This window comes from Netta rufina (assembly GCF_964035555.1).
Source record: "Netta rufina genome assembly, chromosome: 3".
Taxonomy (NCBI): domain Eukaryota; kingdom Metazoa; phylum Chordata; class Aves; order Anseriformes; family Anatidae; genus Netta; species Netta rufina.
In genome coordinates, this window is record NC_140125.1 from 106,656,124 (window position 1) to 106,671,879 (window position 15,756).

The 15,756-nt window shown below is 40.6% G+C and overlaps 1 protein-coding gene across 4 annotated transcripts; it reads right to left on the reverse strand.

The window, feature by feature from the left end:
* Positions 1-5,754: 5,754 nt before the first annotated feature.
* Positions 5,755-15,088, reverse strand: E2F6 (E2F transcription factor 6). Of its 4 annotated transcripts, none has more exons than XM_084284016.1 (7): positions 14,985-15,088; positions 12,323-12,371; positions 10,753-10,969; positions 10,258-10,417; positions 8,918-9,031; positions 7,229-7,376; positions 5,755-6,500 (listed from the first exon to the last, which is right to left on the reverse strand). In XM_084284016.1, the coding sequence occupies exons 1-7, from the start codon at positions 15,060-15,062 to the stop codon at positions 6,496-6,498; spliced, it is 771 nt and encodes a 256-aa protein (XP_084140142.1). In that variant the 5' UTR covers positions 15,063-15,088; the 3' UTR covers positions 5,755-6,495. The 4 variants fall into 4 exon arrangements, with proteins under 4 accessions (XP_084140142.1, XP_084140141.1, XP_084140143.1 ...); XM_084284015.1 differs by having other exon boundaries at positions 14,976-15,075; XM_084284017.1 differs by lacking the exon at positions 14,985-15,088 and adding an exon at positions 14,764-14,885.
* Between the last annotated feature and the right edge of the window lie 668 nt (positions 15,089-15,756).

A 15,756-nucleotide genomic window follows, 5' to 3' on the forward strand; every position in this document is an offset into this window, starting at 1 on the left:
GCTCATGTTGCTGGGCAGTTGAGGTCAAATCTGGCTCCAAGGGGAGTTTTGCCACAAGACTTTGTCTCTTACACAAAGCAAAATAAAGCATTAACAATTTATGGAGAGCAGCATTACAAAGGAAATCACAGTTCTCTGTTTCAGGCTACGGATTCTGTGCAACCTGCTTTAGTGTGAAGGGTAGAGGCAGCACATGAACATCATCCCCTTTTCTGAGATGTCAGGGAAGAGGAAGTTCTGCTTCCATGAATAACCACTGGGAAGTTTGCTCTGATCCCTGCACACCCAGAAAATAGTAGTGCCTGGTGTTACTCAGAGTACTTTCATACAGTCAGGAAAATATTTTCTGAATGCTCCTGATTCTTGCCAGGGAAAACAGGAGTTCATTTTTTCATTCATTCACATTCATTCTACATGCAATTTATTTTCTGGACCCTTCCAAACAACAACACAGACAGAATACAACCTAGCAGATGAGAACTTCAGAAGATCATTTCATCCCAGCTTGCAAAAAGAGTGATCTTATCAGTAACACCGTTAGAGATATTTATTGTGTTCCCATTTTCAAAATTGCATTCATGCCTTCCACAGTTCCAGACAAAAGGCTAGAATTTTACTTTTCCTCTATTAGCAATACTTAGTAGGATGCTTTTCATAAAGGTACCGTTCAAGAACTCCTTTGTGAGTGCTTGTAAGGAAAACAAAGGAGTAGTTAGGTGCCTACAAGCAGCTACTGCTGCAAATAATGAAGGGAAATTATCCCTTTGCTGATGTTTTCTTCTGAGTCCCAGCTGTCTCACAGTTATTTTGGTCATGCTAAGTCTCAGTCAGATATCTTGATCTTAAGAAAAGTCTGCATCTAGCTTCAACTTTTACTGTTAATGACTGGTATAATAAATATGGGGCCTATTGACCTCGTTTTATTCCGAGTTGGCAGGTATTTGCTTCTTAGCTTGCGCTGAAAGGTTTGGGGCCATCTCTAATTCACAATCCCCTTTAAAACTTTATTATCCCAATAAATTCTGAGATGTTTTTTTACTGGACTTTGAACTTTTCTCCTGATGGATAACTTTTATTTTCACGCTTGGAAATGAACTCTTTTAATGCTGAGGTCACAGTTTGTGCACACAAATGTTATCCTAGATTTAGGAGCCAGCAAGCCTCTCAAGAATGTGTGCCTTCTAATTAAAATCCATATAAAAAAAGATTTTCCCTTTACCAGCTTGCTGAAACTTTATATCTGATCTGATACCTTTCTACTTAGTAAGACAAATATGTTGTTTCATTTTTTCCATGACATTCACTTTGGCAGCATGATAGAGAATCAACTAGTGCTGTAACCTGCCTGTGACATTTTTGTGGTCATTGAGAATAAATAAATAAATAAATCCTTAGAAAACAACAGCCACACAACCAAAATGTCTTGTCTGGCTGGAAAAGAACATTGCATTATCTAAAATCAGTTCAGTATGGGATTTGCATGAGAATCTGTAAAAGACTGAAAGCAAAGCTGTTCCAGGAATTCTAATAGCTTCTTGCAGATTTTTAGATTCCTGCAGTTTTCATTTGAAGTGCTAATGCCAAGTCTTCCTTTTGAAGAAGGATGCCATAAAATATGAGAGGCCTAAAAAGTCAATAAAAGGTTAACAATGTCCTGAGCTTTCATCTTTTGGATTTGCTGTTACAACTTTGAGGATTTAATTATTGTCTCCTACAGCCTCATCCCTTACTCGAGGGGTGGCTACAAACACCACCTCATTCATGGGGTGTGCTGTGGGAAGCTGCCGCACATCCCCATGTGCTGGGAGACACAGCCACAGGCCGACAGGCCCTCAGACTTCATCAGAAGGCCCTCAGGCCATCATCAGAGGAACTTAAAGGTTGGATGTGGTGCTTAGGGACATGGTTTAGTGGGTGACATTGGTAGTAGGGGGATGGTTGGACCAGATGATCTTGGAGGTCTTCTCCAACCTTGGTGGTTCTATGAACTAGGTGTGACTTACATGATACACATGGGTATTACAGTCCTTTAGGAAACATCTGTCAGAGAAGCCTTTTGGAGAGTTGTATAAACCATACACAACCGTGTTGACTTTATTCAATGAACTTCTCACAAAATACTGTTGGGAACCCAAACCAGCAGGTTACTGCTCTGGATAAACACTTGAGTGGTTCCATTGTGTCCAGGCCCAACACTGAGGTGATGGAACAGAATCACCTAGGTTGGAAGAGACCTCCAAGATCATCTAGTCCAACTTCTGACCTAACACTAATAAGTCCTCTGCTAAACCATATCTCTAAGCTCTAAATCTAAATGTCTTTTAAAGACCTCCAGGGATGGTGACTCAAAGATCACCATGAGCTCCAGCTACCCAGGACCAGCCAGGGCCTAGCAAGCAGGCTGCCCTCAGCACTGAAGATGACATGAGCTGAAGTAACTTTTGAAATCATTGTGATTTAATTATGCCTATACATGAAACTCTTTGCACACACAAAAGATTATTCAATATAAGGAATTCGCTGTCTTTTAAGTACTTTCCTGAAGATACTAATAATTTAAAGTAATCCTTTCTCTTCTTTGCAAATTGCATTATTTAAAAACTGCAGTTCACATCTGAAAATCCCAGGGAGTGATTTCCCATCCCAAATAAGGCCTGAACTGGCAGCTTATGGAGTTTGTTCCAATTACAGAGTCAGCAAAATCAGGACATTTTATAATTATAGATTTTGGCTGTTGTTCTTGCTGATTAATGCATTTAGATCCTCAGATGTTCTTACTGAAGGAAAGGCAAAAATGTTATTAGAGCTTTCTAATTTATTGCAGACAGAGTTTTCAAATAATGAGGGAAATGCTTAGACATAAATATGCTGAAAATAGACACATTGGGGACTCAACAAAAATATTTTATCTTAATAACCTGTCAGAAAAAATCAAGCATTATTATACAAACCCAGAGTAAGATTTTATCACGTTTACTTTTTAGGCAAGCTTGTAGCTTGCATTTAGTTTCAGCATCGCTCAACAACTTTTCCTACAGACCAACTCTAATCTTTCCAGCAAGTTAGATGACTTTTCGAGCCCATGCAGTACATTGCTTTCCAGTACCGCAAGTGGATAATGCTGCAAGTATTCAAATAACAAAGATATCTTCCAAAGTCCATTTGTTCCACTCTAGGCACATTTACTAAAACAATCCAAAGTATTTAAGAAAATTATTCAAGCAGAACTGTCATCCTAGAGCTTCTCCCATTTGAGTGATAATCATGCAGCTTGAGGTTAAAAAATAATTCTGCTGCTCAAAAACCTGCACAAAGGGGGAACAACAGAATCATTAGAGGTTTGTTCCAAACAAAACTCCCTAATGTTCTAATTAAATGATGCACATTCTGCTTTTTAAAACAGCCTTAACATTTGCAAAATGCTTACCTTGTAAAAGTTGCTTTCTACATAGTTCAAAATGGCGCATCATCAGCTAACAAAATCCCACCCTAACTCATGGTATTCAGGGTGCCTCATTTGGTGCTGGAAATTGTTACAGATTTCATAGCAAACGTTTTCCCAAGTTACTGAACAAGTCTAGGTGAATCAATACTTACAGAGCCCCCTCCCTCCCCCCAAGAAAAAAAAACAGAGCAGCAGTGCAAAAATCAAATAGCTACTTTGCCATTTGGGGAGAAGACAAACACTGAAGGAACAGGACGATCTGGTTGTGCAAAATGATTTCTTAATTTTAACCCCCACCCTCAGCTTCTGGAGGAGCATATTCCTCTGTCTTACTCTCCCTGATCAATGTACGTAAGGTCCTTTCAGTTTGCTTTTATTATTGCAATAACTCAGTCTGTTGTTTGTGCTTAAAAGACATGCAGAAAAAAGGGATCCACCACTGAATCCCTGCCTCCCAGAGCTGGAAGCTGATTGAACGTACACAAAATGCCAAGGTTACTTTCTAACACAACATTTGTGTTAGAAAGTATTTCGTAGTCTGCATAATACAATATTTTGCAGAACTAGTGAACCTTGTAGAAGACAGATTAACTCTCAATCTGTATTAGGTTTATTTAAGCTCTTCAGCGTCAACTGCCCTACTTTATATGCATTTCTTCAGTAGAACAAGGTAGACATTTAATTTCACAGCACGTCTAAAATTGGTGCAGAGATGCTGGTTAGCGCTTTCAGGGCTTTATCTGATGGATAGTTGATACGGTGCGATCACATAATCCATGAGTTTTGATTTTTTTATTTTTTAGATATCACACACAGGAAACTTTGAAACACACTTTAAACCTAAAAAGAAATAAGCATATGCATAGCATTTGTACAGTTACAAGTTAATTCACTCAGAAGACTATTGGGTTGATCTTGGCTGGTCACCCTGTGCCCAACAAGCTGCACCCTCACTCCCCCTCCAAAGCAGGGCAGGGAGAAAGAAAAAACAAAAACAAAACAAAACCAAAAAAATTAACAAAACTTGTGGGTTAAGGTAAGGACAGAGAAATCACTCACCACTTACCATCATAAGCGAAACAGACCCAGCTTGGAAAATACTGATTTATTACAATTAATAGGCCAGAACACTGAGAACTAAAAGCAAACTAATCCCACCTTCCCTTCAGCCCTTTTCTTTCCAGGCTCAAGTTCAATCTCAATAATTCTACTTCCATCCCAAGCGGTGCAGGCAAATGGGGGCTGCGGTCAGTCCCTGACACTTATCACTGCTGCTCCTTCATGGTCCCTCTCTGCCCCTGCTCCACATGGGGTTTCTCCCACGGGATGCCATCCTTCCTGAACTGAGCCTGCGTGGGCTGCCCACAGGCAGCAGCTCTTCAAGCACTGCTCCCACACAGCTCCATACTATGGGGTCCATCCCCCAGGAGCAAACTGCTCCAGCACAGGTCCCCCACCAGCGGCAGCTCACCCCAGATCCCATTCCTGCATGGGCTCCATGGACTCCTCTCCACGGACTGCAGCTCTGGCCAGGAGTTGCTTCTATGTGTACTCTTCCCAAGCTGCAGTTTCCTTCAGAGCACACCCAGCTGCTCCAGCACAGGGTCCTCTGCAGGCTGCAGTGCGGAGAATGGCCCCAACATGGGCCTCCACAGGCTATGGGAGGAAAGCCTGCTTCACCATGACCCTCCCCACCAGCTGCAGGGTAATCTGCCCTGGCACTTGGAGCACCTCCTCCCCCTCCTTCTCTACTGACTTTGATTTCTGGTGGGTTGTTTCAAGCTTTTCCTCACTCCTCTCTCACAGCTGCTGTGCAACACTTTTTATCCTTGCTTGAATGTTATCACAGAGCCACCACCAGTATCACACACACATTTATTTTAGCCAGCAGCAGGTCCCTTTTGGAACACTGTCCCCTAAACCCAATACAAAGACCCGGCCCTGACACTCTGAAGTCTCATTTTACACATACTGAAGGTAGATAAATACAGAAGTTGGATGCATTCTAAACTCTCAAGTATTTCTTTAAGTTCAGAAGTATTTGACAATACTTGCAAGCTGAAGCTACAATGAGAGTATAGTACCAGGCTAGGGCTACACTATAGGGTCTAGAATTTCTATGTAGTGACCAGTTTAAATATTTACTATTAATTGTGTTACAGGAGTGTAGTGATCTTCAGAAGTATCATAAAAAGAGCAGCCAGCACTACATTTAACAATTACATTTTTTTTTCACAGCAGTTTAAAAATGTTATAATTCACCAGGTGAACAAACATTAATAACAAACCACCACATTTAGACTGGCCACTTTATGTTTTATAAGCTTATTTTATTTCTTTGCTGTACAAAGGCAGAAATGCAAACCACCTCAATAAATCTACATGAGTAACTACCTAGACATTATACAGATATACAAAAAGCCCATTTATTTTTCAGTGTTGATACCATAGTTAATGCAGAGCTGGATGCAACAATGCAAACAGCATCTACACAGTGTAAGGCGTAACTCTCGTAGTATTTACATCTTGTTCCTTATAGTGAAGGCTTCTGATGCATCAAGCTCTTTCTTCATCTGTATTTGATGATCCTGCTTAGCAGTAGTGCAGCCTCAGAACTGAAAAGTGCATTTCTTTATTACATACATTCTCAGAAGGATTGTGGATTGTTCCAGAAACAGTTTCCAACAGTTTCATTTTAGGAGTCATTCATTAAGTATGTTTTCCATCAATTAAAGTCATTTCATAAGCAAAAAATACTTTCCCAAAAGCTCTGTAGATCACATGCAATTACGAAAACAAAGCTCCTAAAAGCAAATCTAGGAACTATCATCTTCTGACTTGGAAAGATAAAACAGTCCCGTGAAACCATTCAATCCACCGCTGTTTTAAATTAAAAACACTCCAGAGCATTTCAGGTCGGTAAGTTCGCAGTTCCAAGCAGCTTTGGAAAAACTCTATAACAGATATTTACATTCTGTATTTGATTTTGAATTGTAATTCATCTATCTCAGTGTATATACATATATATATTACTTTATTTTTTGGAGATCTCACTCTGAAAGGGAAGTGAAAGAGGAATCTAGTTACTGTAGGAAATATAATTGAGTCATTTCACAATGACTAGTGTTAAATGAAAGTCCAAGATTAAATAGTCAACTCTTCCTCTCTACTATGAAGTAGAATTGCTAAAAATAAACTCTTACGTCTTCTGAGCTACCACAGTTCCCGCCACATTTATTTTTAAACCGCAATGTCCTGCAGCACCAGAGCTCTTGACAGACTGAATTCCAGCCTGTCTTGTTCTAGGAGATTAAAATACTACATCCCATCTCCTGGCTGTCCTGCTTTAAACAGGGCAATAATGAGTAAGAGCCATTAACGTTTTGTTTGAAACTCATCTGAGCTCCCACGACAATTGCTATTTCAGCCGAGCTGCTGGCCTGGACATTGAAACAGCTGAGAACTCGCACACAGTCCCATCAACAGAGCACAGAATGGTCTGCTCTGACAGGAAACCAGTAACGAGCAAAGGAAGGAAGAGGGTCGGAGAACCAGAGCAGCTTGCTATGTGTGCACATGCCTAACCCTTTGGCCTTCTGCTGCTGTGAGGTAATGCGCCACCATAAGCTGAGCTTTCAGGCACTTCCTGTCCTCCCACGCATCTTAGCCCACTTAAACTATGCCCAGTTAATACTCTCATACCATTCTGGTAAAGTTGAGAACAGGTTTTCTTTAAAGAAATAAAAATCAGATGAGGATAAAAATGTAAGTGGGAGACGCTACCTTCACCAGGAGGAACCGATGTCTCTGTTTCAGATTTGACTGCATTCATATTTTCAAAAGTTTTGTCACCTGGCTTATCTTGTTCCACCTCACACAGATACACATCAATGGGTCCTTTTGTGCTCTTTACATGTACTTCTATGCAGTCCTAGAAAACAATGACTTACATATTAACCAGAAGACCAATCTTATACATCAGTTATCTATTTTTACACATATTTTAAAGCCAACAGGTTAAGAGGAGAACAGATACAGAAGTGACATAACTACTTAAAATTGTGTTAGTAGTTCCACGTAAGTTAGAGTACTTAATAAATTTTTAGGCCAATTATTAAGTACCATTAAGCTAACTAGGTTTCATTTTTGACATGCAATGCACCTAATGAGTCTTTGTTTAGTCTTTTCAATGATCTCTTGATATATTAGCCAAGATTTACCATATGCTTAATATGAATAACAAATAAGAACTTTACCACCAATGCCACAGATCAGCAAACAAATCAGAGCACATAGCAACTTTAGTAGTATGGCAACACAAATAAACCGTACTACCGCTTTCCTTTAGCAGACATCACATTGCAAGGCACAGAGTAAGCCAAATCTATGGAAAACAGCTAGAAGAGTGTTTTCTCTAAAGTACAGCCTTTCAAATCTTGACTTCTTTTGCTTCAAGGAACCTCTAGGATCTTCACAGGATTAGACCCAGCTACTTTTACCAGTGACACCACTGGAGATACATATAATGGATCTAAGTCTTCTGTATTGATTCCTTTTCCTAAGATATCCTCTCCCTTCCTGTGCGCCCAAGTAAGGCAAATTTGAAGAAAACATAACTAAGAACATTATAAAATTGCATATGCAAAAAAAAAAAAACAGAATTAAATCTCCATTATTCATCTCAAGCTTACGTCCAGTATTTCTTCTTTCACAGCACTACTTTAAGCAGTGGGTTCACAGTATATGGGAGAAGATGCAGTGTAACTGGGTGCAGAGGGCAAAACTATGGCTCTTCTGTGTGACCTGAATGGGGTGTGCATGTTGTACCATGAGGCAAGGACAGGCTACATTCCCCGCCTCCATCAAAAATCCATCTTGACATGGTCTACTAGAACGCAAGAACAGTTTTGATCATACTGTACATCTCATACTTCAATATTATAGTGACAGCAGCTGTTGACTCATAAGACATTTACTTGATGTTAGGATGATTATTAAATTAGGCATAATATTTTTAGTTAGATTTCCAGCTTTTATAGACTTTACTGAAAATATTAACAGCTGTTTGTTAGTTTCATTATCACAGTAATTATCGGACACCAATATTACATCTGTTCCATCATTTACTACAGCTGTTCCATCATCTCTAGCAAAACTAACATTTAGATATGTTTATACTATAATTTAGGTAAGCAAAACAAAATTCCTAAGACTAACTTTCTTAGACTACATATACCTACATATTATTATATGTATATCTACATTATATAGATATCTATTATATGTATACCTACAGAATTATTTAGTGGAGCACAAGAACAACAAACTACCTGTACTTACTATATATGACCAAGAAATTGGAAGTCAGTTGCTAATAACTGTTGCAAAACCAAACCAAAACAAAAAAAAACACAGAACAAACAAAAATTTAAGAACTTTTCTTCCCTTAAGAGGGGAAGGTATAAAACTTACTTCCTTAGGAATTGGTATTTCCAGTTTGGTTTCTTCTGGAGCTTTGATTGCAATCACAATCTGTTTCTGAAACGCCTGAATGCTACGGATATCTTGATATGTCACATAAGCTAGTGTATACATTGGTCAAGGATTCTGTATAGCAATTTGCTAATGGGCAGAAGCAAAGAGAACATTAAGACATGCTGAAGCAAAATATCAATTTTGAGAAAAACAGTAAATATTTCAGCTGAGGTTATTTCAATATTAGCTTTGTAAAATCAATTATTAGCTGACAATTGGAAAAACTTTTTTGCTGTTAGGAAGGGGACAAAATTAAAAGTCAACACACTCAGTATTTAAAAACACACATTTGACAAACAGTCTTCACAGATGCTATCATAAATCTATGTAGCAGATGGAATACTGCTTTTGAGAAACCTTTTCTTTCCTTTTGTATTAATAATACATGGAAATCATATCCTGGAAAACAAGAAAATTACTTTCTTAACCAAACAGGTAAGGTATAATGATTTTTTTTTTTCCTAGATATCATACATAAAATGAACACATTTCTCTTCATTTCAGCACCAATCTTTAGCACTGCTTTTGGCTGAATGCTAAGTTTTATTTTATTGTACCCACAGCCAAAATCCAGTATTTCTACCATATTAAAACAAGTAAAAAGGAACCCCCTTTCTATTACCAAATCACACCTGAAAGATAAGACTGCATTGGAGCCTCTCCCCAGAGACAGAACACTATTAGGACATGATCAACGTACCATGGTATCTTCATGGCAAAAGGCCACTGGGACTCTGTATTGGGTCCTCTTTCTTATCTCAGTAAGCAACTCAATCTCACTGGTTGGTCAAGACCTGTCCCTGAGACAACTTTACTCTATAGTGGAGAGAACAAGGTAATGGTCAGGGTACTAAGACTACTGCCCCACTTCCATTTTTCTTTTCCTCATTACCACCCCCACCAGTTCCTTATCTCAATAATATCCTGTTCCTTACTCTCACTGCCACTGGGATACTCTGCTTTTCTTTCCATGGCAGAGAAAGAAAGGAATGAAGGACTTACAGTCCAACTCCAGTTCCTCCCACTCTACATTCTCTCAATCTTCTGCAGTGGCAATGTCACACGAGTAGCCCTCCCCTGAGAATGGGCTAGACCATGTATAACACTACATAGCACAAGTCTACTATATACTAATATAAAATAAACAATGAGTTCCTTGTTGTTTCATTATCAAGTATTACGGCATACCTGTGGTATCAGCCTACACCTAATGCTAGAATGCCTGAGCGTTGGCAACCAAAACCATGAGTTAAAGTAATGCATGAGTTAAAAGGATATTTTGCATTTTCTTTGTCATCTGTTAGATCAAATAACTGATGAGCACAATCCTTGATTAATTCATCCAGAGCTTCTTCCATGGCTGACAAGTCAGAGAGTTCATCTTTAAGGTTTTGCTGCTCTGCTGCCTTTCCAACAACTTGGTCAAGATTAGAACCTCTAGAAGAATATGAAAGTTGTCTAGTATGTTTATAAAAGTAAAAGCCTGTTTACTGAATATAAAAAACATGCTAATATAGAAAGCAACCAGAAATTCTGGTATTCTTTACTCAGCTGAAACACGCTTCAATGTGCTTTTTTTTTTTTTTTTAAAACATTTGATACTTTTTAATATAGCATGTAATTCAGACAACTTAAGGATGAAGAAAAACTTAAGATCTTTCTATCTATTAAAAATAATTCAATATGTTTAAAAATACTCTCAAAGTTATAAATACTAATCAACATTGCTGGGTTTCATTGCTTAGAAATTAAGGGTTTCAAAGCCCACTTACACCCACTGGATATGATTCTTAGATCTCTTCTGAATTAAGTGAATTCCATCCAATACGTTGGTGATGTCATATACTCTTCGTTTTCGTACTCCAAGAGTTGTTGCTACTTCATTTAAATCAAGGACACCATCTGGAGCTCTTTTGACAAGATCCATGAATTTTCGGGTCAAGTAAACCAAGGATGCATCAAATCGAGGCCTTCTAACCTTCAGAGTTCCTGTAATGTTTTGATACAATATTCAGGGTAAGTTACTATGACAATATGAAGTGTTTCTTAAAAAACACTAGTCATGAAGTTGCAATGAATGTAAAAATATAAAACACTGCAATTTCAACACCTGTGGTTAACTATCAGCAGTGTCAGGGCACAACCAGAGAACCACAGCTGTGTCATCTGCTCAGTGACACCAGTAAAGTGGTTGTTCTTTTGGCCCAGAACAAACCAGAACATCCCCCAGATAACTCTCAGGCATGGTTCAGGGACTATTTCAGGCCAGTCAGTTCCAGAGTCTGAGAGCTTAATGTATGAACAAAATGCAGCTTGTACTAGCTGTCCTCAGGGCCTAAGAATTGGTGATGTAATTCTTCAATTTAATAAATACAACAAAGATCTACAGTTACCAGGACACTATACGTTTAAGATAGACACCTGTACTATATAGATCTAGTACCAGCATAGTCTCATAAACAGCAGAAGAGTTACAGATGAACAGCTTTATTAATTTCAGGTTGTTATTTATGCGTGCCTGACTACTCATGTACTTTAAAGCATAAAAAAGTAGTAGCACATTTAAAAGTTCTGCTGGCCAATATGACTGTCAAATCCTGCTGTTATTTGTGCCTTGTCCTGCAAAGCAAGCCAGGTAATTCCTATGTAATCAAACTCTTACACTGAATAAAACTCCAGTCTAATGTTTCAAGAGAATGTGGGTACATACGGAAGGAAACTTCCTTAGCAAATGCTACTTCAAACTTCATATTTTTCTCCAGATGAAGAATGTACACTTCTCTTCATAACTTACAGCCCTCATTCTACGGCTACAGGATTGTCTGCTCTTTAACCTGAGGTGACAAGTTCAACAACTCACTACCTAGTTTTGAATAGCACTACCACTGGAGTTGGACTTGAATATCCTAAGTTGGAAGGGACCCATAAGGATTGTCTACAATTTTACCATGAGATATGGAAGACTATTCAATTGGCGAGAAAAAGAAAGGAAAATAACCAACTCAATTTCACTCAAGCTTGTATTTACATTTGTTAACACCAGCTGAAAAATGTTTGCCAGCATAATGTCCCAGTTGTCTCTAAGTCACTTTTTCTGTAAGTTCATTTTCTTGATAGCAGCAGGGATTTATACTTGCAACAAACGGAAAGAGAAGAGGGAAAACCATGAAAAATGCATTGGTTTATGTTTGCTAGTTCATTTAGCATGCAGCATTCCTCTTGTTCTGCCTATATTAGACACACAATGATTTCTCATTTGTTTACAGCATGCATCATTGTAAAAAAAAAAAAAGCATTAAATACTTCAAGGATAACCTTTACACATGGAATGCAGCAACTTACTTCTTACTAACTGCACGTCATCGTCCAGATTCAAGTTGAGCATTGGTGGCTGGAGAAAAAAGTTAAAATGTAACTGACATAAAATACCATGGAAATGCAGGAAGCTTTTCAGGGAAAAACCCCAACCCAACTCTGGATGCTACAGCAACGGGAGTGCCAGCAACTCAACAGATATTACAGTGAAGGAATCTCCTTGGACAGAAGAGAAACATGCTCATTAACACCCATTTCAGCTCAATCACAGACCTCACTTTCTCATAAAGCTGGAAACACCACCAAACCCTCTAATTCTCAGGCAATAGTCACAACACAGCCATTTGTATAAACTCTATAAATTCCGAGTTTGGGGCATTCCACATAACAGCTCACATACAGAAGATATGCTGCTATTACGCAGCATTACAATTATTTTGTAGTAAACTTTCAAGCTAGCAGCAGTCTGCTCTGCTCACATAGCTGACATGGCAAGTGCAAGTATTCACATTATTCTATCTCCCCACTGCAATTTGACAGAATATTTGCTCTAAATTCAGACTCATTCCAATTGGAAGAACCGCAGAAGCTATCTGGTCCAACTTCACACTCAAAACAAGAACAGCTATTAGATAGACCAGCTTAGGTCTTATCCAACCACGTGTCCAAAATTTCCAATGAAGGTGGCTGTACCTCTCTGGCCATCTCATTATACTGCTTGCCTATCCTTGTGGTGAAGAAGTTTACATCAATTTGCAACCTCTCCTGCATGTTCTGCACAGATTTATGGCTCTTTTCTTTCAGCCTGTCATCACACACCACTGTGAAGTGTCTGGCTCCAGTTTCTTGATAACTTCCTTGCAAGTGCTAGTGGGCAGCTACAGCTTAAAAAGCTCCCTCAGCTTCTCCTCACAGATGTATTCCCATACCCACTGACCACTTTTGACCCATCTCTGCTGGTTGCAGCATTCCAGGAGCAGTTTAAAACTTACCAAATAAAGGAGAATTACTTTATTTGACTTATTGGCTGTGCTCTTGCTAATAAGCCTCATATGCCTTGATGCCAGGGCACGTTGTTGGCTCATGTTTATCCCACCCTCCCTAAGGACCCTCAGGTCCTTTTGGGGAGGGAGGGGGGTACTTCCCCAGCATCTCAGCTCCCAGTCTGTATGACGGCAAGCTATCCAGATGCAGAATTTCAAATTTGAATTTTCAGTCACCTTGTCTGTCAGGTTCCTGATGATCCATTCCTCCTGCCTATACCTTCATGCTCATAATACCCTCCCCTCCCCATTTGCTGTTATACACTCCCACAATGTTTATCTTATGTCCTCTTCCAGCTCACTGGTATTTAACAGGACAGGAACCTGTACAAAACCAGTCCTGGGGGCTGTCCAGACAGGTCCCAGTTCCCTGAGGAGCTCTGCCTGTAATCCACTTTCAGGTAAAACATAAGCCGTTGACCACTCCTCTTTGAGCCTAAGGATCCAGTCAGTTTTGCACTCAACTACTACCTGTAAAATTCCAATTTAAATAGAAAGATGCTGCTGGAGGCTGTTTCAAACATCCTGCTAACATTAATGCAGGTGACATCTGTGCCTTTGGATCTACAATCCAGTCAGTTCATCACTGAAGTGAATCTGTTTGCAAGAACAGCCCATCAGCTATCCCCAAACACCTCCACTTTTTTCCACGACCTCTCAAAGATCGGACAGCAATCTCACAATGCCAGCTCTCTCGGACCCCTTCTGGATGTATCCCCATTAGGTCCTATGGTCTCAGACAGGTTGAGATTTCTCAAGAGATTCCCAACTTGTTACTTTTGCATCACTGGTTGCTCCTCTCCTCCTTGAGCCCTATCTCTCAGGCACAAGCCTAAAAAACAGCAGCTCTGAAGATACAAGTGAGCAAGCAGAGCACTTCATCCCCATCTATGTCTGCTTTCACTAAGCCACTTCTCCCCTTTAGCAGGGAGTTCTCATTTTTCTTCCCTCCTTCAGCATCAACCAAAGATGTTAAAATAAAAGTTCTTATCACCCGTGACACACCGTGGGATGTCCTTGCAGACCTCCACCCCTCCAGCTCCCCCACCTCTCATTTGGATTTTGTGGCCAACACAACTTAACTCCAACCACCACCAGTTCCTCTAATAAGCAAAAATTTCAAACCATCGGGAGAAAAATGGGTATCAACATCTTCACAGCTTTAAGCTAATACTACCAAACAACACTTAGCTCAAGGTTAATAAAAATGAACGTTTTAAAAACACGTTTCAGAGAATTAAGAGATTTATTTTTAATTAGGAACACGTTTCTCAGCATTAAGAGATTTGTTTTTAATTAGCAACACCCCAGCAGCGCTGAAAGCGGTAGAGGAAGGTGCATACGCAATTAACCGAACCCCACAGGCGCTCAGCGAGGAACAAACCACGTATTTACGGTCCGATTGCTGATCCCCAAAACACCTACAGCCCCCTCAGGTGTGCTGGCAGGTCGCAGGTGGCCCCGCTGCGAAGCCGCCCCAAGCCCGGCTGGGCTCCCCCCGGCTCTGCTGCCCGCCGCCCTCCTGCCGGAGCCGGAGCCCTCCCCGCTGTCCCCTCAGACTCTCCGGCGGGGGAAGCCATGCGCTGCGTCCCCGTCCCGCCCTCGGGCAGCGCCTCCCTGTCCCGCCCGCCGTGTACCTCACTCACACCCAGCGTGTCCGGCCGCAGCGGCCTCAAGCGCTCCCACTGGGCAGGGGCGGCCATTTTGTGACCCCCGCCCTCCATTACCCAGCGGCCCCTGCCGGCGCCATGCCCCGCCCCGCCCGGCTGGGCAGAGGGGTGGAGCCGTGCCCTGAGGGGCGGCCGTGGCGGGGGGCGCTGAGGGGTTTAATTGGCGGTGGTGTATGGGTCAGGGGCCAGGTTCGGCTCATCTAGGGGTAGAGAGGAGCCTACGAATGTTGTTTGCTCGAAACAAGGCTGTTTACATCCCAGCCAGACGTCACAAATCCTTAGTCCACTCCTCCTGCCCATTCTCCCACCCTTCTGATAACATTTATCAAGCTTCCTTGTTTGTCAGCATCAGTAGTGATTACAAACATTCTGATTTAGTAGCTAACTTCCGCTTGTCAGACAAAGGCATTTCGACAAAAACATTTCGACATAACTCCTCGTTAAATTATTGATCTGATTGTAGCCGATGCCATTTAACTGCCCTCTACCATACACTACAACAAATAGTCACAAAACTCCTTTCATAAAAGCTTTCTGAACCGTTGTGCTTCCTTGACTACCCAGTAGGTGACACTTCAAGGCACTCCCCCTTCACTGTGCTCAGGGAAGGTGCTGTGTAAATGATAAATGTAAATTTAATTGAACGTTGTGTAAAAACACTAGTCTGGTATGAGGAAGTCAAAGCCATGAAGGTCTAAATTCATCTGCTAATGTGCCAGCCTGGGCAGGTCAAGAAAAACTCTCTTAT